Genomic DNA, 23,701 nt, shown 5'->3' with positions numbered 1-23,701 from the left:
GGAAGAGCAGTCGGGTGCTCTTACCCACTGAGCCATCTCACCAGCCCCATCTCTTACTCTTTTTCTTTTCTTCTCCATGTGGAGTATGAGTGTGTGTGTAGGGGCAGAGGTTGACTTTTGGAATTTTCTATCATTCTCCACTGAACGTGTGTGTGTGCATGTGTGTATGTATGCATGTGTTTATAGTTCTTGAGACAGTGTCTCACTGTATCGCTTTGCCTGGCCGTGCCTGGAGCTTGCTATGTAGACTAGTCTGGCCTCAAATTCGTAGAGGTTTACTTGCCTTGGATGCTCAGGTGCTGGGATTAAAGGCATGCACCACCATGCCTAGCCTTCCGCTTTATTTTTTGAGATAGACTTTCTCACTGAATTTGACATTGAACAGGCTGGGCAAGAGCAAGCTAACAAGATCCAGGCATCCGGCTCTCTCCACCCACACCCACCCCATTTGATTTTTATTGTGACTGTGGGTTTGTGCAGATGAATGCCATACCGGTGGAGGCCAGAAGAGGGAGCTGGAGTCCCTAGAACTGGAGCTACAGGCGGTTGCGAATTGCCTGACTTGAGGGTGTTGGGAACTGAATCTGGGTTCTCTGTGTGCCCACTGAGCCATCCCTCCAGCCTCCACCCCTAGGTTTTCGTTTTATTCCGGTACCATCTCGTCTATATCCTCATTCCTTCCCATCAGCCCGTCCACCCCCACCCTGCCCATAACACCATCCCTTCAGCCATCTGCCCAGCAAGTCCCTGAAGCCACCAGCTGTGACGTGCCCTGCTCACCCAGGCTTTCGCCCCCGTACTGGTCCAGCCCTGCCTCCCTCCAACACTCAGCACCATCACTGGTCCCATCCAGCCATCGACGCCCTCGTCCCCCATCCACCCAGCTGTCTCCCTCGCTGCCATCCATCTACTTCACATATTTACTCTTCTCCCACCAGCTTCTCGGCTCTCCATCCACCCTGCTGCCCATTACACTCGGATGTCTGTTTGCATGTCTGTCCCCGTCCACACACTCATTCCCTGCACCTATAAGGTCCTTCCCTGCCCTACTTACATCCATCCACCTCCCTGCCTGTTTATCCAACTGTACCTGCACCCCTCCCCCACAGCACCCAACACCCTAACGGACATCGCTCCCCCCCACACCAGCCCGCCAGCCTTTTGTTGTTGTTTCTTTACCTGTCACTGACATGAACCCTCACTCTTTGAGCCAACCCCTTAGAGCTTTCTGTTAAATTCAGCAGTGTGGGCTTGGTACTCTGTAGGTTAAAAGGAAAAAGAAAGAAAAAAATTGCATTGGGGCTGTGAAGACTTCTCAATCAGTAAAATGCTTGCTGTGCGAGTGTGAGGACCTGAGTTAAAATCCCCAGCACCCATGTGCACGGCCAGGCGCAGAGCTGTGCTTCTGTAATCACAGCGATAGCAAAGTGGGGACAGATAGATTCCTGGGGTTTGCTGGCCAACCAGCTCAGGCAAGTCAGTGAGCTCCAGGTTCATAGAGACCAACCATGACTCAAAAAATAAGGTGGGCCAAGGGAGATGGCTCACCGGGCAAGGGTTCCTGTCGTGAAGCCTCAGGACCTGCACTCCATCCTAGGAAACCACATGTCAGGGGAGAGAGCCAACTCCTGGAAATTGTTCATGCTATAGTGTGTGAGTGTGTATGCACGCGTGCACGTGCACACATACACACACACACAAGCGCATGCATATGTGAGCAAACACAACGCACATGCACATGTGCACATTAAAAAATAAGGTGGAGAAGTGACTGGGGAGAGACAGTTGATATCAACTTTTGGCTACACACATAGATGCACACGTGTCCACACATGCACACACACATAGCAGAATGGATTGTGACAATTTATTATTGTTCTTCGGCACACTTATTCTCTCTCAGGTATCCACCATATTATTGGCCTCGTGTCCACCCTTCATGGCTTCGTTTATCCCACCAACAGCTCCACTTACTGACTGCTTCCTCTGTGGGTCTTCTTCCAGCCGGCCACAGGCTTGACCATCCTGTATCCACTTATGACCCAATACTTGTTCAACCCTCCTAGCTGTGTATGCATGTACCCTGCTATTCTCCGCCAACCCATCTGTCTGTTTATCTGTCCTCTCACCCTCTATTCTCCATACCAATACAATATTCATGTCCCAAGTTCACCCACACACCTCCTCTGTCCCTCCCTTCTTCCTTCTTGAAGATCTCTGCATGCATCCCTTGCTTCAAGCACTGCACCTCCTGTGAGTCCTTCTGTCCACGGGGCACTGGGCTGAGAGGCACAGAAAAGCCCCACTTGTTCCTGGCCTGACTCCTTCAATGCCTTGGGAAGACAAGACCGGTCCAAAGACAGGGACACCCATGAGGCAGTTTGGTGTGGCTGGAGGAGGGGTTTGCAAGGATCTGGGACCTCAGGGCAAGAGTAGGTCAAGTAGCCTTGGAGGACCACAGATATTTCACAGAGAAGAAAGCACCGGTGTTAGGGTTTGTAGGATAGAAAGGGACACAAAGGCAGGGAAATGAGAGGCTGGAAGCGGCAAAAGCCCTGGGAAGCAGAAAAGAGCCTGAACTGCTAAGGATAGGGCGTGAAGCTGGTCTGAATGGTTGGAGTGGTGGTGATAGGAAGGTAGGCAGGTTAGTGATTTCCAGAATGAGGAGCTGGGGCTCCCCGGAAGGCAGCGGGGAGCCATAGCAATACTTAAAACAGGGAAGAGATGGTTTCTGATGTGGATGTTGGAAATGTTCTGTGGGAACCATGGGTGGAAAAACCTAGGAAAGGAAGGTGACTGATAAATATTTGTTGGATAAATGGTGGATGGATGAGTGTATGGGTAGATGGGCAGAGAGGTAAAGGGATGGATGGGTGGATGGATGGATGGATGGATGGTCACATGGTGGGGGTGGGGAACACTAGTCTCCTTGATACTGGTGTCCCTGCTCCCCCAGGGAAGTAGTTGAGGAGGAAAAGAAGAAGAAGAAAGACGATGATGACCTGGGTATACCTCCGGAGATTTGGGAGCTCCTGAAAGGGGCCAAGAAGAGCGAGTATGAGAAGATCGCCTTCCAGTATGGCATCACGGACCTCCGCGGCATGCTGAAGCGGCTCAAGAAGGCCAAGGTGGAGGTTAAAAAGAGTGCAGGTCAGCACGGACACGGGGGATGGACATGTCCTCCAACATCCACGCACCCTGGACCCAGCTTCTGGTGCCCTCACCTGGCACGTGGTCGACCTCACTCTCGAGGGTCTCTAAGCCCACAGGAGCCCCCAGACTTGGTCTTGGAGTGACTGAGGTCTGGGAGGAAGACTTGACTCCTCTAGAAATGATCAGGGCAGAGAACTCACCTCTCTGTCTGTCCCCTGTCTCCTGTCCTCGGTGCTGTCTGTCTCTGTATCCCTTGGTCCATTCTCTACTATGTGGTCCTCTCTTCATCTCTAGCCTTCACTAAGAAGTTGGACCCAGCCTACCAAGTGGACAGGGGCAACAAGATCAAGTTGGTGGTGGAGATCAGTGACCCAGACCTTCCTCTCAAGTGGTTCAAGAACGGCCAGGAGATCAAACCAAGCAGCAAGTGTGTACAGGGCGCTCGCCACCAAGAGGGCAACTCAGAGCGAATGCTCAGATATAAGAGTGGGTTCCAACCTTGCCCCTTGGTTGTGCCCTCTATAATGGCTGCTCTCATACCAGGTATGTGTTTGAGAATGTGGGGAAGAAACGAATTCTTACCATCAACAAGTGCACGCTGGCAGATGATGCTGCATACGAGGTGGCAGTCCAAGATGAGAAGTGTTTCACTGAACTCTTTGTCAAAGGTGGGGGCTGGTTGAACCTGAGGAGGGAGGAAGGGAGGGAAGAAGGGAAGAAGGGAGGGAAGAAGGGAAGAAGGGAGGAAGGGAGGGAGGGAGGGAGTTGAGTGGGTTCTGAAACTGCTGGCTTCCTCTCTCCTACTACGTAGAGCCCCCAGTCTTGATTGTCACGCCACTGGAGGACCAGCAGGTGTTTGTAGGCGACCGAGTGGAAATGTCGGTAGAGGTGTCAGAAGAGGGTGCACAGGTTATGTGGTGAGTTGAGCTTTGGATTCTGAGCTGAGCACAGGTGTCTTTAGGTTCTTCCACTCAGCCCTGGTCTCTAGTAGACCCAAAACCCCCTGGGAGACTCTGATCCCACTCAGGGGGCACCTGAGACCTCAGTTAATCTTTAAAACTCCCCCTTTACTCTTGACCTCAATTCTAGAACTGACCTCTGTCTGTCCCATTCTCTTCAGGATCTTTTCCTGATCCCTCCTGTTGTATTGAACATTAACTCATCTATCAGCAGTCATTTGCCCTTGGATGTATCCATCCATGCGTCTGTTATCCACCTGTCCATCATCCTCTCATCCAGCCCTCATATACTCACCCATCACCCATCCATTATCCACCACCCACCTACCATGCCTGTACGCATCCGTCTTTCTTTCTTTCTTTCTTTCTTTCTTTCTTTCTTTTTTGTTTCTTTTTTTTTTGTTTTTCAAGACAGGGTTTCTCTGTGTAGCCCTGGCTGTCCTGGAACTCACTTTGTAGACCAGGCTGGCCTCGAACTCAGAAATCTGCCTGCCTCTGCCTCCCGAGTGCTGGGATTAAAGGTGTGTGCCACCACACCCGGCTGCATCCGTCTTTCTATTATAAACCGACTACCATTCCATCCACCATCCCTCCATCCATGAATTAGACATGCATCCTTCTATAATCCATTCACCTATCATCCTTCCACCCACCATTGTCAGTCCATCTTTGCATTACACATTTACCAATCTATCCATCATCCCTCCACTCGTCCATTATCTACCCAGCTTCATCCATCCATCCATCCACCACCCTTCTATTCCTTTTCTCCCCTTTCCATCCAACCACCATCGATCTATTGATTCATTCCTATCTTCAACCCATCGCTGTCAAGCTATCTTTCCTTCCTTCATCCCACCCATCCCTTACCTCTCCATCCATTCATTCCCCATCTAAACCACCCACCCACCCACCCATCCCTGCTCTATCCACAATCCACCCTTCCACCTTGAGACTGCTGGCATGCCTTCCCTCCACTCAGGATGAAAGATGGTGTGGAGATGACACGGGAGGATTCCTACAAGGCGCGCTACCGCTTCAAGAAGGACGGGAAACGGCACATCCTCATCTACTCTGATGTGGCCCAGGAGGATGGAGGCCGCTACCAGGTCATAACCAATGGTGGCCAGTGTGAGGCTGAGCTCATCGTGGAAGGTACGGCTTCCTCTCAGAGGGCTGGATGGAAGCACCGAGGCTTCCGATCAGAGTGGACCCCTTCTACCCCTCCATGGCCAGACTCTCCATCTTGGTCTCAGACTGGTGCAGCAGGCATCATGACCTTCCTGCTGCATTGACATTTCTCCCCCCAACTCACCATTTTTTTTTTTCAAGAGAGGGTTTCTCTGTGTAGCCCTGGCTGTCCTGGAACTCACTTTGTAGACCAGGCTGGCCTCAAACTCAGAAATCCGCCTGCCTCTGCCTCCTGAGCGCTGGGATTAAAGGTGTAGCCATTAAACAAAGGAAAGTGCACACTGAGCTGACTCCCAGGAATGCACTGCCAAGACGAGTTCTCAGATGACTCAGATGACACCGTTGTACAGGGGATAGAAAGGGCCAAGGGGGGAGGGAGGGGCTGATAGACATGATATATATGTCTATATGTATATGAATGTACACACACACACACACACACACACACACACATGCATGTAGGCATATATTCACACATTCTCTCTTTACCCAAGGGTTCTGTGAGTTAACACTTCTAAGTAAAATATTGGGAAAATTTTAGCGTCTTATCAGAACATGCTAGCTAAGAGCTCTACCACCGAGCCACACCCCAGCCTCTCAGTGGAGGATTCTAGACAGAGGCTCTGGGCATGCCCCCAGCCCACCTCAGGGCCTTTGCACGCACTCTTCCTAGGAGGCTTTTCCCATTCTATGTAGCATTTCCCTTGCCCTTCTCAGGCCATCTCACTCCCAATTCATGGACTTTCCTGTCTAGAACGTGGCAATCCATGCGCAGTAGGCAGTCTGAAGCTTACTCATCATTACATCTCCAGAGCAGCATTCAGCACACAGTGGGTACTCACTAGTCTTTGTGGCCTGATGGGAGTGGCCGGGTTCCCATCCTCCTTCTTCCTTATCCAGAGAAGCAACTGGAGGTCCTGCAGGACATTGCGGACCTGACGGTGAAGGCCACAGAGCAGGCTGTGTTTAAGTGTGAAGTGTCTGATGAGAAGGTGACGGGCAAGTGGTACAAGAACGGCGTGGAGGTACGACCCAGCAAGAGGATCACCATCTCCCATGTGGGCAGGTGAGGCACAGGCAGAAGGAACAGTGCCATGTGTGAATCCTTGGATAGGCTGAGTGGGACACATGTATTCGTTAGCTATGGCTGGGTGATAGACTCACCAGTTTAGAAGAAATCTTGCTTTAATCTGAGTCTGGGTCAGTTGGGACATCAAGATCTCCCTGCAAAGGCATGGTGTGGGAAGAGGTCAACGAGGACCATATTTGGGATACACAGGAGAGCAAGAGGTTAGAATTCAGTAGGTTGTGTGTGAGCACCTGAGATAGAAACCTGCTCATCCACTGGATGTCTGAGAGCCATGGCTGTGGCCCAGTGTCACACCCTCCTGGGTTCCTTCATGAGAGCTGTTTGTTTCTCGTGAGGGACAGTGGCTGCTGGTGGCATTGATAACAATGGTGCTGGTCTTGATGCTGACAGGGCACTTCCTGATGTCTCACAACTCCGAGATAGTCCTGTCGTCACCTCTCTTTATGGATGAAGGCACACTGAGGCACAGAAGGTTTAGTAGCTTGCCCAAAGCCACACATCTAGGAAGTGGGGCCCAAGCTCAGGCCAGAACACCACAGAACCTCAAATTACAGCAGCTGCTGTGCAAACGGGAGGACTTGAGTTCAATTCCCTGCACCTATATGGAACACTGGGCATGGCAGTGTGTGCCCGTAATCCATCTCTGGGGAGGCAGACAGAGCAGGATCCTTGGAGTTTGTTGGCCGGACAGCCTAGCTTACCTGATGAGACCAGGTCCCACTGAGAAGCCCTGTCTCAAAATGGAGAAGGACTGGAGAGATGTCATCATGATTAGAGCACTGGCTGCTCTTGCAGAGGACCCAGGTTCAATTCCCAGCACACACAAGATGGCTCACAACCATCTGTAACTCCAGTTCCAAGGGATCTAGTGCCCTCTTCTGTCCTCTGTAGGTACTGCACGCACATGCTGCACATACATGCAGTCATATAAATCTTAAGGGGGGAAAAACAAAGTAGATGGTGCCTAAGGAATGACACATGAAGTAGACCCTGGGCTCCACATGCTCTCATGTTGGCACTCACAGAGCCTATGGGCTGGGCTGACCCCACCCACCTCCTTTCTGCCTTCCAGATTCCACAAGCTGGTGATTGATGATGTCCGCCCTGAGGATGAGGGAGACTACACGTTCGTGCCCGATGGCTATGCCCTATCCCTCTCGGCCAAGCTCAACTTTTTGGGTAGAGGCAGCCTTCCTTTCCTACTAGGGACGGAGAACCCACCCTCCCAGACCCCCAGAATCCCAGAAAGTCTCCCTGCTGGATTGAGATCCCTAGTTCTACCATGGAGGTCATAGCAACTGTCTGTGGGCCCCATGGATAGCATCAGCTGAGATGCTCAGAGCATGGTACATGCTGATGCATATTCATGGGGACTAGGGATGACTGGGGCATCTTTCCCTTCCCTAGCACCCCAGACTCAGGTTTGCTTCCAGAGGTTTCTCTGTCTCTGGGTTAGGAAGGAAAACTGAGGCAGGGACCTGAGAGTTTAGCTCTAACCCTCCATCTCCTTGTCCTTCCAGAAATCAAAGTGGAGTACGTACCTAAGCAAGGTAAGGGCTGGGGGGTGGGGCAGTGTAACTCATGTCTGAGGGAGGAGGCTGGGGTCTGATCTTGGAATGTTGCTTCTCTGGGGCCCCTATGATGGTGTTGAGAAGCCAGGTCTCCAGTGCCTCTTTTGTGTCGGGCGCACCGCCTCGCCAGCAAGAACGACGCCCGACAACAGGATTCTTCTGCACACGTTTATTGGGAGAGCTTGGTTGCTGTGGCGAAAGACCCCGAGCCCTAGAACTAGCGCTGCTTTTATAGGCCTAGGATTGGCGTGGCCATGTCTGATTGGTTCTGCTTTCAGTCCTTAATTTACATGCCCCGGGACGGGCTGTGACTTGGTGTGAAACCCATTTGCACCTGCACACATTGTTGTTTACCCGAAATACACGGATGGTGGCCAGTGGTAGCCAGTGCCATCTTGTAATGGCGTTACGTGGCTTCCCACACTTTTCTGCCTCTAGAGCCCCCAAAGATCCACCTGGACTGCTCAGGGAAGACCTCAGATAACTCAATTGTCGTGGTGGCCGGAAACAAGCTGCGGCTGGATGTGGCCATCACAGGGGAACCACCCCCCACTGCTACCTGGCTAAGGGGAGATGAGGTAGGCGTCTGCCCCTGGTTCCTCTCCCTCTGCCTCTGCTGGGGCTTCAGGCGATGGACTCTCCCTCTCCGAGCTTTGGTTTCATATGCTGTGAAATGAGGACATTCCTTCTGTGTGCTATAGTTCTGAAGATTGCAGGTCGTGTTGGTCTACGAGCATGGGCCCAACATATGGCATGTTCTCCATCCATTGATCTTTTCATTGGGCAGCTAGTTAGTGAAGACTCCCAGTTTACCCATCTCTTCAGTAACCCTTCCATCCACCACTTACCCACCTATCAATCCACTCACTCATCCCACAACCCACCCATCCATCCACACATCCACCCACCCATCTATCCACATATCTACCCGTCCATTCACCCATTAATCTATTCACATACCCATCGATCCATATATCCATCCCCCTCCTACCACCACCTCTGCCACTGGGAGGTAGGGACAGAAGGAACAGAAGTTCAGGTCATCTTCGGCAACATAGGACGACCCATGGTAGTCCAGATTATGGGGGGGGGGAGGGAGTGCCAGGCCATATGTACAGAGATAAACTGAGACTCTTGGGAACAAGGCACAAGTCTAGTGAAGGTGGAGGTGGATGTGCGTGGTGGGCAAGAAGGGTGTGGAGGAGGAAAGTTGGGGTGAGTCCGGAACTCATACACATGTGGCCAAAGAGAAGCCATTGCAAGATTTTGAGGCACTGAGGCAGGCACAGTCAGGGCAAGTGATACAAGCCAGGCTGCTGGGTGGCCGTGTGCAGGTGTTCGCAGCCACAGAAGGCAGGACACGCATTGAGCAGAGGCCAGACTGCAGCAGCTTTGTGATCGAGAGTGCGGAGCGGTCGGATGAGGGCCGCTACACCATCAAAGTCACCAATCCTGCAGGCGAGGACGTGGCCTCCATTTTCCTGCGGGTTGTGGGTAAGCAGCAGGCTGAGGGGATGAAGCGCGAGGTGGCTCGCTGTGGCCTCCGAGAGTGCCTCTGACTCTCATTGTCCCTCACCTCCACCCAGATGTTCCTGATCCTCCAGAGGCTGTCCGTGTCACTTCAGTTGGAGAAGACTGGGCCATTCTGGTCTGGGAGCCACCCAAGTATGATGGAGGACAGCCAGTGACTGGTTAGCATCCACACACCAGAGTCCCTGTGGCTCCCATGTTCCCTTGCACCTGACCCCCACACACACCCTGAATTTAAAGGGATTAAAGGCACATGCCACCATCGCCTATCCTGTCATCACTTATCGATCCTATTCATCTTTCCTGGGATTCATTATTCCCCAGTGACTTGGAAATAAGTCTCATTTTTTGGTGTCATAGCCTGGGGATTTCTGTGACCCCTGGCTTCTTGATTCCCAAAGCCATATATGGTAGCCCCAGGAGGCTCTGAGATGCAGAGAGTCAATCTGATGGGGTCCTGTGGTCCTTCCTATGTGATCCTGCCAGTCCCAACTGTGACTCTAGACCTCACCATGACCCTCCAAACCCTTGTGCTTGGGGAACCACAGGGTACTTGATGGAACGGAAGAAGAAAGGGTCCCAGCGCTGGATGAAGCTCAACTTCGAGGTCTTCACTGACACCACCTATGAGTCCACAAAGATGATCGAGGGCGTCCTCTATGAGATGCGGGTCTTCGCTGTCAACGCCATTGGGGTCTCACAGCCCAGCATGAACACCAAGCCCTTTATGCCCATTGGTATGATGGCCTCTCTATCCCCATCTGCTCTTCCCACCCATTCTGCCCTACGTTCATCTTCAACCCCGTGCCTGGCCTTTGATTCATGGAGCTCGGAACTCGTATGTGTGTGTGTGTGTGTGTGTGTGTGTGTTACTGAAGATGGAACCCAGGACCTTGCATAAAATCCCAGCCTCTCACTGGGAGGATTCTAGACATGGGCTCTACCACTGAGCCATATCCCCAGCCCCTTACTGGTGGATTCTAGGCAGGCATTTTACCTCTGAGGGACAGCCCCAGAAGCACCTTTTTCTTTTTTTTTTTTTAAGTTTTTTGAAACAGGTTCTGTGTAGTATTAGCTGGCCTTGAACTTGATATGTAGACTAAGCTGGCCTTGAACTCAGAGATTCACCGGCTTCTGCCTCCTCAGTTCTAGGATTAAAGGTGTACACCACATTAGCTTTTTGTTTTTGTTTTGGGTGCTGTTTTAATCTCCTTCACACCCTTCCTTACTCACTGACCTGTGGCCCACCACACTGACACCATCTCTAGTCTCCGACTCTTGCCTTTCTTTCGGACCTCGGACCTCTGGTCTTTCATTGGCTCTTGGTCTTCTCTCTCTCTGGATCCCTGCAGCTCCCACGAGTGCACCACAACACCTCACCGTGGAGGATGTGACGGACACCACCACCACACTTAAGTGGAGGCCTCCAGATCGGATTGGCGCTGGCGGCATTGACGGCTACCTGGTGGAGTACTGCCTGGAGGGCTGTGAGTGGCACTTCCCCTAGACTTGGGAGTTGCATGGGGCTAGCATGGTGCCTGGGGCAGGCTGGACCTCAGGCCAGGGTGTCCTCCCTACCTATGTCCACCTCTGTGCAGCAATGGCTCCTTACTGTCTGTTCCTTCCTCTTACATCTTCCTCTACCTCCTTCTCCTTCTCTTCTTCCTGCCCTTCCCTCCTCTTCTTTTACTATCTTTCCTTCCCAACCATCTGTCTGTGCTACTGTCACCTCCATTGTCATCTCCACCTCTGCTGCACCCCCCAAACACACTCATGATCACATTCAAGCACTTGCATATTCACGTGCAACACTCACATATATTCATGAGGCACACTGGCATACATACTCACACTAGTGGACACATACTGCTTAAAGCCATACACTTGCAAATATTCGCTTACCCACCCAAGTACACACACACATACACACACACACACACATACACACACCCTGTCATGGGGTTCAGTCTCAACTGCAGAATGTCTTCCATGTTTATCTGGCAGTCAGGACACCACACTGACACTGTCCAGACTTATGTGTAATCAAGCAGTCCCAGCCCTGCCCATTCTGCCTGTGTCTGTGTCTGATTCTGTGTCTGTGTGTCTGTGTGTCTTTGTCTTTGTGTCTGTGTCTGGTCTTGCCCTCTATGATTCAGAACCTTTCAAGACCTGGAACTGTGACCACATAGGAAAGAGATACTATTGCCTCCATTGGCTTCTTGCCCCCATCCCTTCTCAGCATTCCTTTCTTCATTCCTCAGCTGGCCAACATCCTACCCCCTACCTCTCCCATTCTTGCACCATTTCATGCTTGAGGTGTGTGACTTCAAATAGCTTAAGCTACTTGGGCCCCCGATTCCTCATCCTTGAAATGGGGGTCACAGTGTTGAGGCGGGTGTGCTGCCTTTGCTGTGATGGGGTGGTCCTCCATGCCATCCTAAAGAGCACTTGACTGGGGCTGTGGCCACTGATGCTGGTGCTCACTCACTGTGGTGGGGCTGTGACTGGGGGCGGGGAAGGTGCAGTGTAGAGGCCCCGAGGAAGGCCCTGGTCCACATGTGACTCCTTTCTCCAGCTGAGGAATGGGTCCCGGCTAACAAGGAGCCAGTGGAACGCTGTGGCTTCACTGTCAAGGATCTCCCAACTGGAGCCAGGATCCTCTTCCGGGTTGTTGGGGTCAACATTGCAGGGCGCAGTGAACCAGCAACCCTCCTTCAGCCGGTCACTATCAGGGAGATTGTTGGTGAGTGACACCCAGTCCCTGACGCAGCTCTCCTGAGACTCTACTCAGTGTCCTTCAAAATAGGGTCCCCCGGATGATATCATCCCCATCTAGTGGTTCCCAGCCCAACATGAACCCCTTCTGTTTACACCCTCAGAGCAACCTAAGATCCGCCTCCCCCGCCATCTTCGTCAGACTTATATCCGAAAAGTTGGGGAGGCCCTCAACCTCGTCATCCCCTTCCAGGTACTTGAGCTGGGATCAGGGTTGGGCTGGACTTGGGGTTGTGGACAGGGTCATGGTCAGAGCTGGGGTCAAGGTAGGGTTGGATCTGGGATCAGGGTCAAGGCCAGGTTTGGAGCTGGGGTCTGGGTTATTGATAGGGTTGGAGTTGGGGTCAGGCTTAGGGCTAGGGTCAGGCTCAGGCTCAGGGCCAGTACCATTGTTTGTGTTAAGATCAGAGCCAGGGTCGGGGCTGGGATCAAGGTCAGGGATCAGAGTGGAGGTCAGAGGTAGGGTTGGGGTCAAATAGAGCCATGACCAGAGTTTGGTGGGGATCAGGGCCTGGACTAGGGTCAAGTACAAGTCCAGAAAGTTGTCAGTCCTAGGGGCAGTGATATAGGCAGGTCTCAGGCCCTCGGAGCCTAGTCACCTGACTTTACTCCCTCCTCCAGGGCAAGCCCCGGCCTCAGGTGGTGTGGACCAAGGGTGGGGCTCCCTTGGATACCTCCCGTGTGAATGTGCGGACGAGTGACTTCGACACAGTGTTCTTCGTGCGACAGGCGGCCCGCTCTGACTCCGGAGAGTATGAGCTGAGTGTGCAGATTGAGAACATGAAGGACACTGCCACCATACGCATCCGGGTCGTGGGTGCGAGGCGGGAGCCCCCGCGGGGAAGACGGGATGTTTGAAGCAGGAGGGGTGAAAGGTGGGGCAGAGGAAGGGGCTCGGTTGGTTCTGTGCTTGCCTACCACACACGAGCGCCTGGGCCCATCCCAGCACTTTATAAACAAGGTGTGGTGGTGTACGCCTGTCATCTCAGCACGGGGGACAGTAGGGAGATCAGTAGCTTAATCCTGGGATATACAAAGCGTTTGAGATCAGCCTGGGCTACTCTCAAAAAGGAAAGGAAAAAAAAATCTGGAAAGGAAGGGAGGGGGGCATAGCCAGGCTTTAGGGCCTCTCGGATGGTAGGTAACCCCAACTCCCCTTCCAGAAAAGGCAGGGCCAGCAGAGAATGTGATGGTGAAGGAGGTGTGGGGCACAAATGCTCTGGTGGAGTGGCAGCCGCCCAAGGACGACGGGAACAGTGAGATCACGGGCTACTTTGTCCAGAAGGCTGACAAAAAGACCATGGTGAGGGGACAGAGGGGCCTTGGGGGACTAGCGGCCTCGACAGAGCAGAGCTGAGCTGTCCATTCCACAGCTGGGACACTGAGGCTAGAAAACTGCATGGCTGTGAGTGAGTCTGTACCCACGTGTGTCCTCCGTGCACCTGCCCGCCCTCATCCCTCCTTGTCCTCATTCCAGGAGTGGTTCAATGTCTACGAACACAATCGCCACACCAGCTGTACAGTGTCTGACCTCATTGTGGGTAATGAGTACTACTTCCGCATCTTCAGCGAGAACATCTGCGGTCTCAGTGACTCGCCAGGTGTCTCCAAGAACACAGCTCGAATCCTCAAGACAGGTACAGGGGCCAGCTCCCCGGCCTTCAGCTGCAACTCCTGGCTGTCGGCCTCTGGATAGTGTTGGGGTGGGACTCACCTCACAGGTGTCTCTTTCTCTAGGAATCACCTTAAAACCACTGGAGTACAAGGAGCATGATTTCCGGACGGCTCCCAAGTTCCTGACCCCCCTGATGGACCGAGTCGTGGTGGCGGGATATGCCGCAGCTCTCAACTGTGCCGTCAGAGGCCACCCTAAGGTGCCACGGTGGGGTCTGGAGAAATCCTCAGCAGCATGTAGCCCCAGGCCCCACCACACCAGCAGTCTCCTCAGGCAGAGGCCAAGTCTCAGACAGTTCTGAACTTTCTGCCTCGACTGCCAGGCACAGTTCATCCATGAAGCCCATCTTTCCTGTCCTGCTTGGAGACGGTGTCATTCCCTGAGAAACGCCGGGGGTGGGAGGTGGGGGACACATCTATACCTGTACGGCTCCCTGAGGTTTTCCTGAGCTACCCAGACAGGATTTCATTATTCTTTTCTTTAAAAATATCCTAAAATTTTGTGTTTGTATATGAACTTTGTGTGTGCAGTACTCCTGTATGCCAGAAGAGGTCGTTGGGTTCTCTGGTGGTTAAATTATAGGCAGTTGTGAGCTGCCCCATGTGGGTGCTGAGAACTGAACTCATATCCTCTGGAATAGCAGCAAGCACTTTTAACTGATGAGCCATTTCTCCAGGCCCCATCATTTTTCTTTTTTAGATAAGGGTTCATGTAGTCTAGGAAGGCCTTGAACTCAAGATCCTCTGCCTCCACTTCCTGAGTGCTGGGATTGTAGTGTACCACCAGGACTTCATTCATCCATTCATTCATTCATAAACCCATCCACCATGTCACTTAACCCTATGCCAATCTATTCATTTTTCTCAGCTCATTCATTCATTCCATTTGATGAATCACATGATTCATCCCACAAACATTTTCCTGAACGTTATCTGTGCTTCACAAATGGGATAAAAACGCCCCTTTGTATTGGAGGAAGGGTGACACTGGCCTCATGTCTCACAAGTGACATAAAACCATGAATGGTGATAAGCATGACAGAGAAGGAGAGGCAGGGCTAAGACAGCAAAAGAGACATCCCTGGTCAGGAAGCCGCTGGCATGGCAAGGATGGGACAGGCAGGGTTGGAAGAGGGAGCAGACAGTCCCAGGGTCCTGGCTGGGAAGTCAGCATCTGGTCTGTCCCAGAAATAGCAGTGCCTGGAGCACAGGGGAGGGAAGGTGGAAGGTGATGAGAGAGTAATAGTGGCCAACTGGGGTCCGTAAGGCGTAGTCTTGTTCTGAGAACAAGAAGTTCGCTGTCTCCCCTGTGTACCCATGCAGGAAGTGGCATGGTTTCTGTCCAGGACATCCCTCTAAGTCAGCTTTTTCTCTGGTTCCCTTCCCTAGCCAAAGGTGGTGTGGATGAAGAACAAGATGGAAATCCATGAAGATCCCAAATTCCTCATAACCAACTACCAGGGCATCCTGACACTGAACATTCGCCGACCTTCGCCCTTTGATGCAGGGACCTATTCCTGCCGTGCCTTCAATGAACTGGGGGAGGCCCTGGCTGAATGCAAACTGGATGTCCGAGGTGAGAGGGAATGGTCCCACGCTGACTGACCCTAATCCAAGGCCCCTGGCAAACCTACCCAGATGCCTCAGGCAAGAAGGCAATACAGGTCATGCAAAGGCCTTAGGGTTGGAGAACACCAGTCCTAGCTTGTGCCCCACCTGCAACCCCTCCTCTGTCAAGTCTCCTCCTGTCCTTCGCCCCTGGAATCAGGAATCAGAGTTGAGATAGCTCTCCCCTACTCTTCAGACCCCCATCACCACAGTCTCTCCAGCCTGGAATTCAGTGAGACCACAGTGGCTACATATATCCCTACTCTTGGCCTCTGGCATATGCTGAACCATCTTCCAAGAAAACTCTTTCTCATTTCCTTTGCTGGATTCAGTCCACAAGACACTGCTGAAGGAGGCAGATCAGGTGTCCCAGAGTACACATTAGCATGCCCCTGCTTGATCTGGAGACACTTGACAATGCTGATGTCCCTGGCCCTGTGACAGCTTAGCAAACAGGATCTTCAGCCCCTCAGGGGGGGTTCTGGGAGCACCCCCCCCGCCCCACTGGCTGCATTCTGGATTCAGGCTGACCCACCCTCTATTCTGCGGTCTCCAGAAGTCAGCTCAGATGCATCCTCATGGCAGACTCCCGCTGACTTCTGACAGCTGGCAGTTTCTCAGAACATCCCCATTTGGGATTTAAAATGATTTTAAACTGTCTGGGGTGTGGTGCACATCTGTCACTGCAGCACCCAAGAATGCTCAAGCTGATCTAGGAGATATGAGTTTGAAGTCAACCGATGCTACAGTGAATTCTAAGTCAGCCTGAGTTACATAGTATGATCCTGTCAAAACTTTATAAAGTGAAAAATCAGGGACTGGAGAGATGGCTCAATGGTTAAGAGCACTGGCTGCTCTTCCAGAGGCCCTGATTTCAGTTCCCAGGACTCCATGATGGCTCACAACCATCGGTAGCACCAGTTCCAGGGGCTCCAAAGCCCCCTTCAGGCCATGCACATGGAGCACATAAACACACACCTAAAATAACTGATTAGATTTTAAAACAAGGGCTAGAGGGATGGCTCAGTGGTTAAGAACACTGGCTGCTCTACCAGAGGTCCTGAGTTCAATTTCTAGCAACCACATGGTGGTTTACAGCCATCTGTAATGGAATCTGATGCCCTCTTCTGGTGTGCATGAAGACAGCTACAATGTACTCACATAAAATAAATAAATAAATTTAAAACATTAAAAAAAAATTAAAACATTTAAAGGCCAGGCATGACAAAGTACAACTGTAGCCATAGTTCTTAGGTTCTTGAGCGATCAAGAGCCTCAACTACGTGGAATGCTGGATGCCCAGCACTCTGTAAGCCGGCCATAGTGGTGGATGACTATCATCCCAGCATTGGGAAGGTGGAAGCAGGAGGACCAGCAGTTCAAGGACATCCTCAGCTACATATCTGAGTTCAAGGATATCTGGGGCCTCATGCAGCCCTGCTGAGAGAGAGAGAGAGAGAGAGAGAGAGAGAGAGAGAGAGAGAGAGAGAGAGAGAGAGAGGATGGGAACTCTTGCTTCCTCTGCTGGCGCAGTCCATCTTACCCTCCCTCACCCACCTTCTCATTTCTCTTGCAGTGCCACAGTGACAGCTTATCACCTGTTAATAAGTCATCAGAACCCAGACACCAGTGCTGCAACCCTTGGGATGGCAGTCATCTTTTTAGAGTATCACTGTGATAAAGTACTGTTGCTCAAATTATCATGTGTCCATCCTTCCAGAGTCCGTAGTTCTTGTCCCCTTGTGGGTGGGGTTAGTCATTGGGGTCGCCTCTTGGAAGATGGTGTCTAGGGGAACTGTTTGTCATGGCATTTACAAGAGTCAAAGTTGGAGCTCATGCCCTGTGGCCTAAACTCTCTTGAACATTACCTACAGAGAGGAGGAGACAGGCCTGTCACCACTCACAAAGGACAGCACATCCAAGCTGACCAAGACAGATCTGGGTACAGCTGTCATTTTAGCTATCTGGAAGGCTGAGGCAGAGGTAGAAAGGCCAGAGACATCTTGGGCAATTAAATGATATCCTGCATTAAAATAAAAAGTGAAAAGAGAACTCAGGGATTCAGTGGTAGAGCCCTTGTCTAGACCACATAGTAGGGGGTGGGGTGTGGCTGAGTGGTGGAGCACTTCCTTGGAAGGTGGAGGCTCTGGATTTCACCTCCAGCAGAGGGAAAAGAAGGGAAGCCAATTGGAAAACCCTTGCATACCAAGGCACAAGGCCTCGAGGCCTAGAGGAAGACCTGGAGGCAGCCTGTTGCCTTGGTGATTGTCACATAAAGAACCAGGGCTTCGGTGTAGGTTCTTAAGAGCCTGATCTTTATTAAGTTTAAAATTCCATCTCTCTGGCTCTGAGCTGAGCTGACTTGATTTCTGGTCCTTTGGCGATCTGGAAGGATCTTGTCTGAGTCAGAGCCCCCAGAGTTCTGAGACCTGTGGGTCGAGTCTGGCCTCTGTGGCTTGAAACTAAGAAGAGCGTACATCTGAGAACCTGACCAGCATGAGGGTCTGGGTTTGAGATAGGTGGGCCTGTGGGTCTCTAAGAGGCCTCTCCTTCCACAACTGTCATCCCCTGTTCCCTTTTCAGGGAACTGGACGTGTATGGCCAGGCGTAGCCCACCCCTTCAGTGAATAGGTTTCTCTCCCTAGAACCCACTTGGTGCCAGGCAGAGGCTGGGAGAGGGCTGTGTGCTCTCTTTTAGGGCACCTGGGCTAGCAATACCAGCCACACAGTCCCTTGTCTGCTGCAGACCCTGTAGCCTTCTCCTTAGAACCCCTAAGATGATAGAAGAAGGGAGGAGTTCCTCTCTCCTCAGGCCTAGAGATCCAGGACTGGTTCTCCTTCCTCAGACCCAGGGGTCCAGGCCCCAGCCGTCCTCCCTCAGACATATGGGTCAAGGCCCCAGCCCTCCTCCCTCAGACCCAGGGTTCCAGGCCCCAGCAGGCCTACCTGGTCCCTTTCCATCCTTCCTGGCCCAACATCCCTGGGCTCGAGGTCCCGCCCTCACCTCCGGGGGCTGCAACTGCCCCTCCTCGACCTCATCCTCATCCTCATCCTCCTCAGGCACAGTGTCCTCGTGCGTGAAGGGCACTGCGCAGGTGGGCGAGTGGAATCGCAGGCGGTAGAGCAGCCGCACCCAGCGGCCAAACTCGCAGTCGCGGGTCTCTGGAGGAGAGCGCAGTTGCAAGTAGAAGGCTCGACCAGTTCGGAACTTGACCTTGAGCTGCTGGCGGCTCTCATCATGCACAAACAACTGCACAAATTGCAAGGGAAACAGTCTGAAGAGAGAAGGGGAGGCTCAGTCATGGTCTTGTGTTTCTAGTCCTGTCACCATCCGCTGTGGACTCCTGCTACTGAATGGGCTGTGTGATGCTTAAGGTGGCCAGCTACCAGACTCCTGTCTCAACCTCTCTTGCATCTGGGTCCTGCCCTATCACCTATTTCTCACAGCGATACCTTCCCCGAGCCTGAGCCCCATGCTTAGCTTGGCTTAATCAAGTCATCAGAGCTCATCTGCTTGGAGGGAGGGGGACAGAGGGGTCTCCCCTGGCCTGTTTATAGTCTTGATCTCGCCATGGGACAGTTCTCCATTCATCCTGTTGACCTCACCAATGACTGATGTGAGCTCCTTGGATTCTGAACTCTGGGGCTGATTTTGCTGTTTTCCTTGCTATCGTTAACCACTGGAAGGTTGTTTACAAAATATTTGAATAAATGAATTGCTCACACTTTCAGCTAGGTTCAAGGTCCAACAAAGGAAAGGAAGATACAGTCTGGAGAGAGTAACCTGGCTCAGGCCACACAGCAAGGGGTGGAAACAAAGCCTGTATTCATAGCTCTGGGGTTTGTTAGCTACAGCAAGGGGTCACCACACCCTCCTCTGGCCTGGTTCTAGTGCTTATAGGACCCGATGTGTCCAACCTCTTTGCTCCTGTGCACACAAATACACAAAACACACGCCTTCTGCTTCATGGTGTCCCGCAGTGGACGATGGATTTCCCTGAAATTGAACAGCTCTTGATGACATTTACACACTGCTCATGCTGTGCCATGTGCTTCAGGAAGAACTGCCCTGTCACCATGTGTTCCAGATGAGGGGACAGAGGTGCAGCAAAGAGGAGAATGAAGGCAGGACTGATCCTAAGCTCTGGGATCAAGAATGTTCCAGCCACAGGGGAGTCACGTTGACTCAGCCTGGTGCCAGGAGGTGCCTGGAGTAGGTCTGGGGCTAATTGCTAACAGGGTTTGTTTTGTTGACAAGTGTAGTCCAGGCTGGCCTACAACTAGTTGTGTCACTGAGCCTGGCCCTGAACTTCTGATCCTCCTGTCCCAGCCTTCTGAGTCCTGGGATGACAGTTTTGAAAGTTTTGTACCACTTTTGTCGGCTGCAGGCAGGCAAGGACAGGGTCAGAGAGACCCCTAGATTGCATTTAACATTCAAAGCCTGTTGTTGGAAACTGTGAATCTTACCAGGACAGAATACGGACTAACATTTTCCACTTAGGTAAGGAGATAATTGGGTGAATTCATGCATTTTTTTCCTTTCGGCCTTTTTTTTTTTTTTTTGAGACAAGGTCTCATACATTCCTGCCTGACTGGAATTTGTAGTTCAGGCTGGATTTAAACTCAGAGATTTGTCTAACTCTGCCTCCCAAGTGCTGTGATTAAACATGTGAACCACCGTGTCCAGCTAAAAATCCATCTATTCTTTTCTTCCTCCCTTCCTTTCTTGCATGTGGTGGTCATAGGTTAGTGACTTGCACGTGTGTGTACATTGCATATAGCGGTCATAGGCTAGTGACTTGCATGTGTGTGTGCACTGCATGTAGCAGTTGTAGGTTAGTGACTTGCATGTGTGTGCATTGCATGTGGTGGCCATAGGTGAGTGCTAAAGGTCTTCCTTCCCCTATCATTCTCCCACCTCATTTTTTGGAGAGAGTTTTCCACTTAACCTGGAGCCAAACAATTGGCTAACCTGGCTGACCAGCAAGCTCCAAGGATGGCCCATCTCTGCCTCTCTCAGCTCTGGGCTTACCATGGGGCTTGGATGGTTTTTTGTTGTTGTTGTTGTTGTTTTGTTTTGTTTTTCGAGACAGGGTTTCTCTGTGTAGTCCTGGCTGTCCTGGAACTCACTCTGTAGACCAGGTTGGCCTCGAACTCAGAAATCCACCTGCCTCTGCCTCCCGAGTGCTGGGATTAAAGGCGTGCGCCACCACGCCCGGCTGGGGCTTGGGTTTTTATATGGCTGTTGGGGATTTAAACTCGGATCCTCATGCTACAGACACTCTACTGATCAGGCCCCCCTCTCTCTGTCTCTGTCTCTCTCACACACACAGTCCCTTTTTACTTTTTATCTTAAGACAGGGTCTCACTAAGTTGTCCAAGTTGCCACTTTCATAGCTCAATTTGGCCTTGAATTTGTAATCCTCCTGCTTCAGCTGCTCAAGTTGTGGGATGACAGGCCTGGACTATTAGGCTTGGCCTTTTTCTATTTTTTCTCCCTGTCTTTCATGAACTGAGCTAGGATGAGAAAGGACTCAGGTCTCCCAAAATACCACAGTATGTACATGGACTATAAGAGTGTACATGTTTCCTGCGTGCAGCTGATGCAGGGCAAGGCCTAGGCTGGGGAAGGAACGGTCCATGCGAGGTTTGTACTTGGTGGAATTGATTTTCACAAGTTTTCCATAAGAGGAGCAGAGTGGACAGTGGACTGTGAGGAGCTCAGGTTCTAGTCCCGACTGTGGGGCTCTGGGCTGTGGGCCCAGCCTCTGAGCCTTACTTTATCTCTCTGGGACAGGGTACCTGGAAAGCAGAAAGCACTGTGTAAAAAGCCACCATCCTGACCCTGTGATGCCACTGAGGGCTGTCCTCCCTCATCTTGTCTGACTTCTGACCTCTGTGAAGTGCCCTGCCATTTTTCTTAGTGGAGAGGTCTGATGGTGGTCTTGGTCCCCGGAGCCTGGGTGGCAAAATGGCCGGCAGGGAGGTTGGAGGAAGTTGGGACTTAGAGGGGCAGTCACCCGAGGAGCTGCAGGTGTCCATTCTCCTTGTCAGGGCCGGCCAGCAGCAGCAGGTCTGGCAGCTCCAGAGCAGGGCTAGAGGCTGCCACCCCCATGGTGACTTTGTTGGCGACTTCTCCAAACCGGGTCACCTGGGGCCAGAGGTTAGAGGCACGGTAGATGGAGGAACAGAACTCAACAGGGATCTGATGGGTGTTGGGAATCTTGACAGAGTGCAAGGTCATGAACTAGGGGAGGTGAACAGTAGATTAGGGGCTGGGAATGTGGCTCAGTATATAAGCACACATGCCTAGAGTCCCCGGGTGCAGGGCTGGGGTGTGACTAAGGCCTGCCAAATGAGTGAAGCCCAGAGTACCACCCATATTACCACTAAAAAGAAAAAAAAAAAAAAAAGAGTTGTGGGCCAGAGATTTTAGGAACCATGTGTGTACAGTCAAGGAAACTGAGACCAAGGCTTCTGAAGACACAAAAAGCCCAGCGGGCTCAGAGGTGATGTGGAACACTTGGAAAGAGCGACAAATGATGGGGGCTCCGTGCATCAACGGGTCGGAGGTCCGGGGCTCCACACCTGCACGAAGTTGCTTTCAAAGATGGGAAAGTCGCGCAGCTGGTCGAACTCGCCGCTCAGGAGGTGGCGTTGGAGACGCCCAGGGCGGCACGGGGCGTAGGCTGGAGCCAGGGGTCGGTCTGCAGGGGCGAAGCGCGAGCATCCATCCCAGGACGCCAGGTACATGAACTCTGACCGAGGGCGCACGCGGGGCAGCGGCCTCCGCATCGCTGGTCCCATACCTTCCCCGGCTCCCTCTCTAGGGCCAACCCCTCCAGGCGGAAGTCCTTCTGCCACCTTCCATCCCCTCAGAACTGGTCTCACCTGCTCCGCCCGGAGCGGCCTTAAGATCTCGCCCGCCCTTCATCGCCACGCCCCGGCCCTGGGGAGGAACGCCGGGTGCAGCCTGGGACAGACAGATAAGAGGGTGGGGCCTAGAGCTTGTGACTTTACAATAGGGTGTCCAGCGTTCCGTGACGTCACGGACGTCACCTCTCTCCCAGGTGGTGTCACCGGGAACGCGAGCCCTAGAGACCCGGATGGAGAAATGGCCACCCTAACTGCGGGAGCAGGGGGACGGACGCTAGTGCGCAGGCGCGGCGTGCGGCGCAGGCGCGTGAGCCTCAGGATGCGCCCTGTGTTTCCTAGCGGGCTGGATGGCTCCCGGCTCTTCTCAGCGCTCCCGTATGGTGGCCGCGGGTGCCGGGGTGACCCGGCTGCTAGTGCTGTTGCTGATGGTAGCCGCGGCTCCTAGCAGAGCCCGAGGCAGCGGCTGCCGGGTCGGGGCCTCCGCGCGTGGGGTGAGTGCTAGTGGCCGGGGCGGGGCGGCCTCCCGTGGGCGCTAGATGCGCCTCGTCATGAATATTCATGAGAGGATGTGGTTTGCTCGGAACCTGGACTGCGTGGAGTAGTGGTAGCAACCCGCTTCTCAGTGCTCGGGAGGCTGAGGCTGGAGGATCTAGGGGTTTGAGGCTAGCTTGGGCTGCTTGAGAGTGTCTCAAAGATACAAAAATGGGGGTGTGATGGTGCACGCTGTCAATACCCCTATTCGGGAGGCCAGCCAGGGCTACACAGTGAGACCCTGACTCAATAAGTAAATAATAAAGATATGGCAAGGAAGCCGTGCTCACGTGCTAGGGGTGGAGTCATGTTTCTGAATATGCATGAGGAAGCCAGGTCCTCCAGGAGCCAGAGTGCTGTAGGATGCCTAGATAGGAGAAGCTTGAAATTAAGACATCTAAGGCCTACGCCTGGGCGTGGGGTGCAAGGTCACCTTGGGCTACTTAAGGTCCTGTTTCAAAAAAACCCCAAATAGGGTGCTGGAGAAAATGGGGGTCAAGAGAACTGACTGCTTTTCTGGAGTACCTGGGTTCGCTTTCTGGCACCTACCCAGAGGCTCACGACAGTCTGCTAACTTAAGTACTTGGGGATTGGACGGGCTCACCAGGCACCAGGGCACACAGGGCACATAGGTACATGCAGTAGACATCCATACACACAAAAAATTTTCTTTTGGTTTTATTTATTTATTTATTTTCGAGACAGGGTTTCTCTGTGTAGCCCTGGCTGTCCTGGAACTCACT

At 52.4% G+C, this 23,701-nt stretch overlaps 3 protein-coding genes across 8 annotated transcripts in view; 2 read left to right on the top strand and 1 right to left on the bottom strand.

Annotated features, from left to right (window-relative positions):
• The window catches only part of Mybpc2 (myosin binding protein C, fast type), a 22,055-nt gene extending 4,804 nt beyond the window's left edge, over positions 1 to 17,251 (top strand). Inside the window, exons 8-28 of the mRNA XM_021203248.1 lie at positions 2,957 to 3,150; positions 3,448 to 3,580; positions 3,697 to 3,821; positions 3,965 to 4,070; positions 5,095 to 5,267; positions 6,204 to 6,369; positions 7,466 to 7,572; positions 7,914 to 7,943; positions 8,403 to 8,542; positions 9,299 to 9,458; positions 9,551 to 9,655; positions 10,043 to 10,231; positions 10,847 to 10,981; positions 12,070 to 12,237; positions 12,374 to 12,462; positions 12,891 to 13,086; positions 13,433 to 13,572; positions 13,747 to 13,906; positions 14,007 to 14,143; positions 15,333 to 15,519; positions 17,128 to 17,251. Of these exons, the coding sequence (XP_021058907.1) occupies positions 2,957 to 3,150; positions 3,448 to 3,580; positions 3,697 to 3,821; positions 3,965 to 4,070; positions 5,095 to 5,267; positions 6,204 to 6,369; positions 7,466 to 7,572; positions 7,914 to 7,943; positions 8,403 to 8,542; positions 9,299 to 9,458; positions 9,551 to 9,655; positions 10,043 to 10,231; positions 10,847 to 10,981; positions 12,070 to 12,237; positions 12,374 to 12,462; positions 12,891 to 13,086; positions 13,433 to 13,572; positions 13,747 to 13,906; positions 14,007 to 14,143; positions 15,333 to 15,519; positions 17,128 to 17,138 (2,851 nt within the window). The 3' untranslated portion in view covers positions 17,139 to 17,251. The remainder of the gene's footprint in view (positions 1 to 2,956; positions 3,151 to 3,447; positions 3,581 to 3,696; positions 3,822 to 3,964; positions 4,071 to 5,094; positions 5,268 to 6,203; positions 6,370 to 7,465; positions 7,573 to 7,913; positions 7,944 to 8,402; positions 8,543 to 9,298; positions 9,459 to 9,550; positions 9,656 to 10,042; positions 10,232 to 10,846; positions 10,982 to 12,069; positions 12,238 to 12,373; positions 12,463 to 12,890; positions 13,087 to 13,432; positions 13,573 to 13,746; positions 13,907 to 14,006; positions 14,144 to 15,332; positions 15,520 to 17,127) is intronic.
• A 147-nt stretch (positions 17,252 to 17,398) lies between these two features.
• Positions 17,399 to 22,579, bottom strand: Fam71e1 (family with sequence similarity 71 member E1). 5 transcript variants are annotated; one of them, XM_029543657.1, is made up of 5 exons: positions 22,443 to 22,543; positions 22,140 to 22,258; positions 21,572 to 21,702; positions 18,556 to 18,826; positions 17,399 to 17,419 (listed from the first exon to the last, which is right to left on the bottom strand). In XM_029543657.1, exons 1-5 carry the CDS (start codon positions 22,483 to 22,485, stop codon positions 17,399 to 17,401), a joined length of 585 nt encoding a protein of 194 aa, XP_029399517.1. In that variant the 5' UTR covers positions 22,486 to 22,543. The 5 variants fall into 5 exon arrangements, with proteins under 5 accessions (XP_029399517.1, XP_029399512.1, XP_021070184.1 ...); XM_021214525.2 differs by lacking the exon at positions 17,399 to 17,419 and adding an exon at positions 17,846 to 18,013 and having other exon boundaries at positions 22,443 to 22,573; XM_029543661.1 differs by lacking the exon at positions 17,399 to 17,419 and adding an exon at positions 17,848 to 18,013 and having other exon boundaries at positions 22,109 to 22,258; positions 22,443 to 22,579.
• An 81-nt stretch (positions 22,580 to 22,660) lies between these two features.
• Positions 22,661 to 23,701, top strand: part of Emc10 (ER membrane protein complex subunit 10) — a 6,813-nt gene continuing 5,772 nt past the window's right edge. Inside the window, exon 1 of one of the 2 annotated variants that reach the window (XM_021198400.2) lies at positions 22,661 to 22,918. In XM_021198400.2, coding sequence (XP_021054059.1) covers positions 22,775 to 22,918 — 144 coding nt within the window. In that variant the 5' untranslated portion in view covers positions 22,661 to 22,774. The remainder of the gene's footprint in view (positions 22,919 to 23,701) is intronic. The other variant, XM_021198391.2, reaches the window with a different exon arrangement.

The sequence above is a fragment of the Mus pahari genome, chromosome 1 (assembly GCF_900095145.1).
Source record: "Mus pahari chromosome 1, PAHARI_EIJ_v1.1, whole genome shotgun sequence".
Lineage (NCBI taxonomy): Eukaryota > Metazoa > Chordata > Mammalia > Rodentia > Muridae > Mus > Mus pahari.
This window is presented reverse-complemented; position numbering and strand designations above follow the sequence as displayed.

Coding starts and splice junctions, on each gene's coding strand:
- Fam71e1 (XM_021214518.2), bottom strand. CDS start 22,358: ATGGGACCAGCGATGCGGAGGCCGCTGCCCCGCGTGCGCCCTCGGTCA. Junction 21,703..22,139: donor TTGAAAGCAACTTCGTGCAG/GTGTGGAGCCCC, acceptor CTCTGGCCCCAG/GTGACCCGGTTTGGAGAAGT. Junction 18,827..21,571: donor GGACACCTGCAGCTCCTCGG/GTGACTGCCCCT, acceptor TTCTCTCTTCAG/ACTGTTTCCCTTGCAATTTG.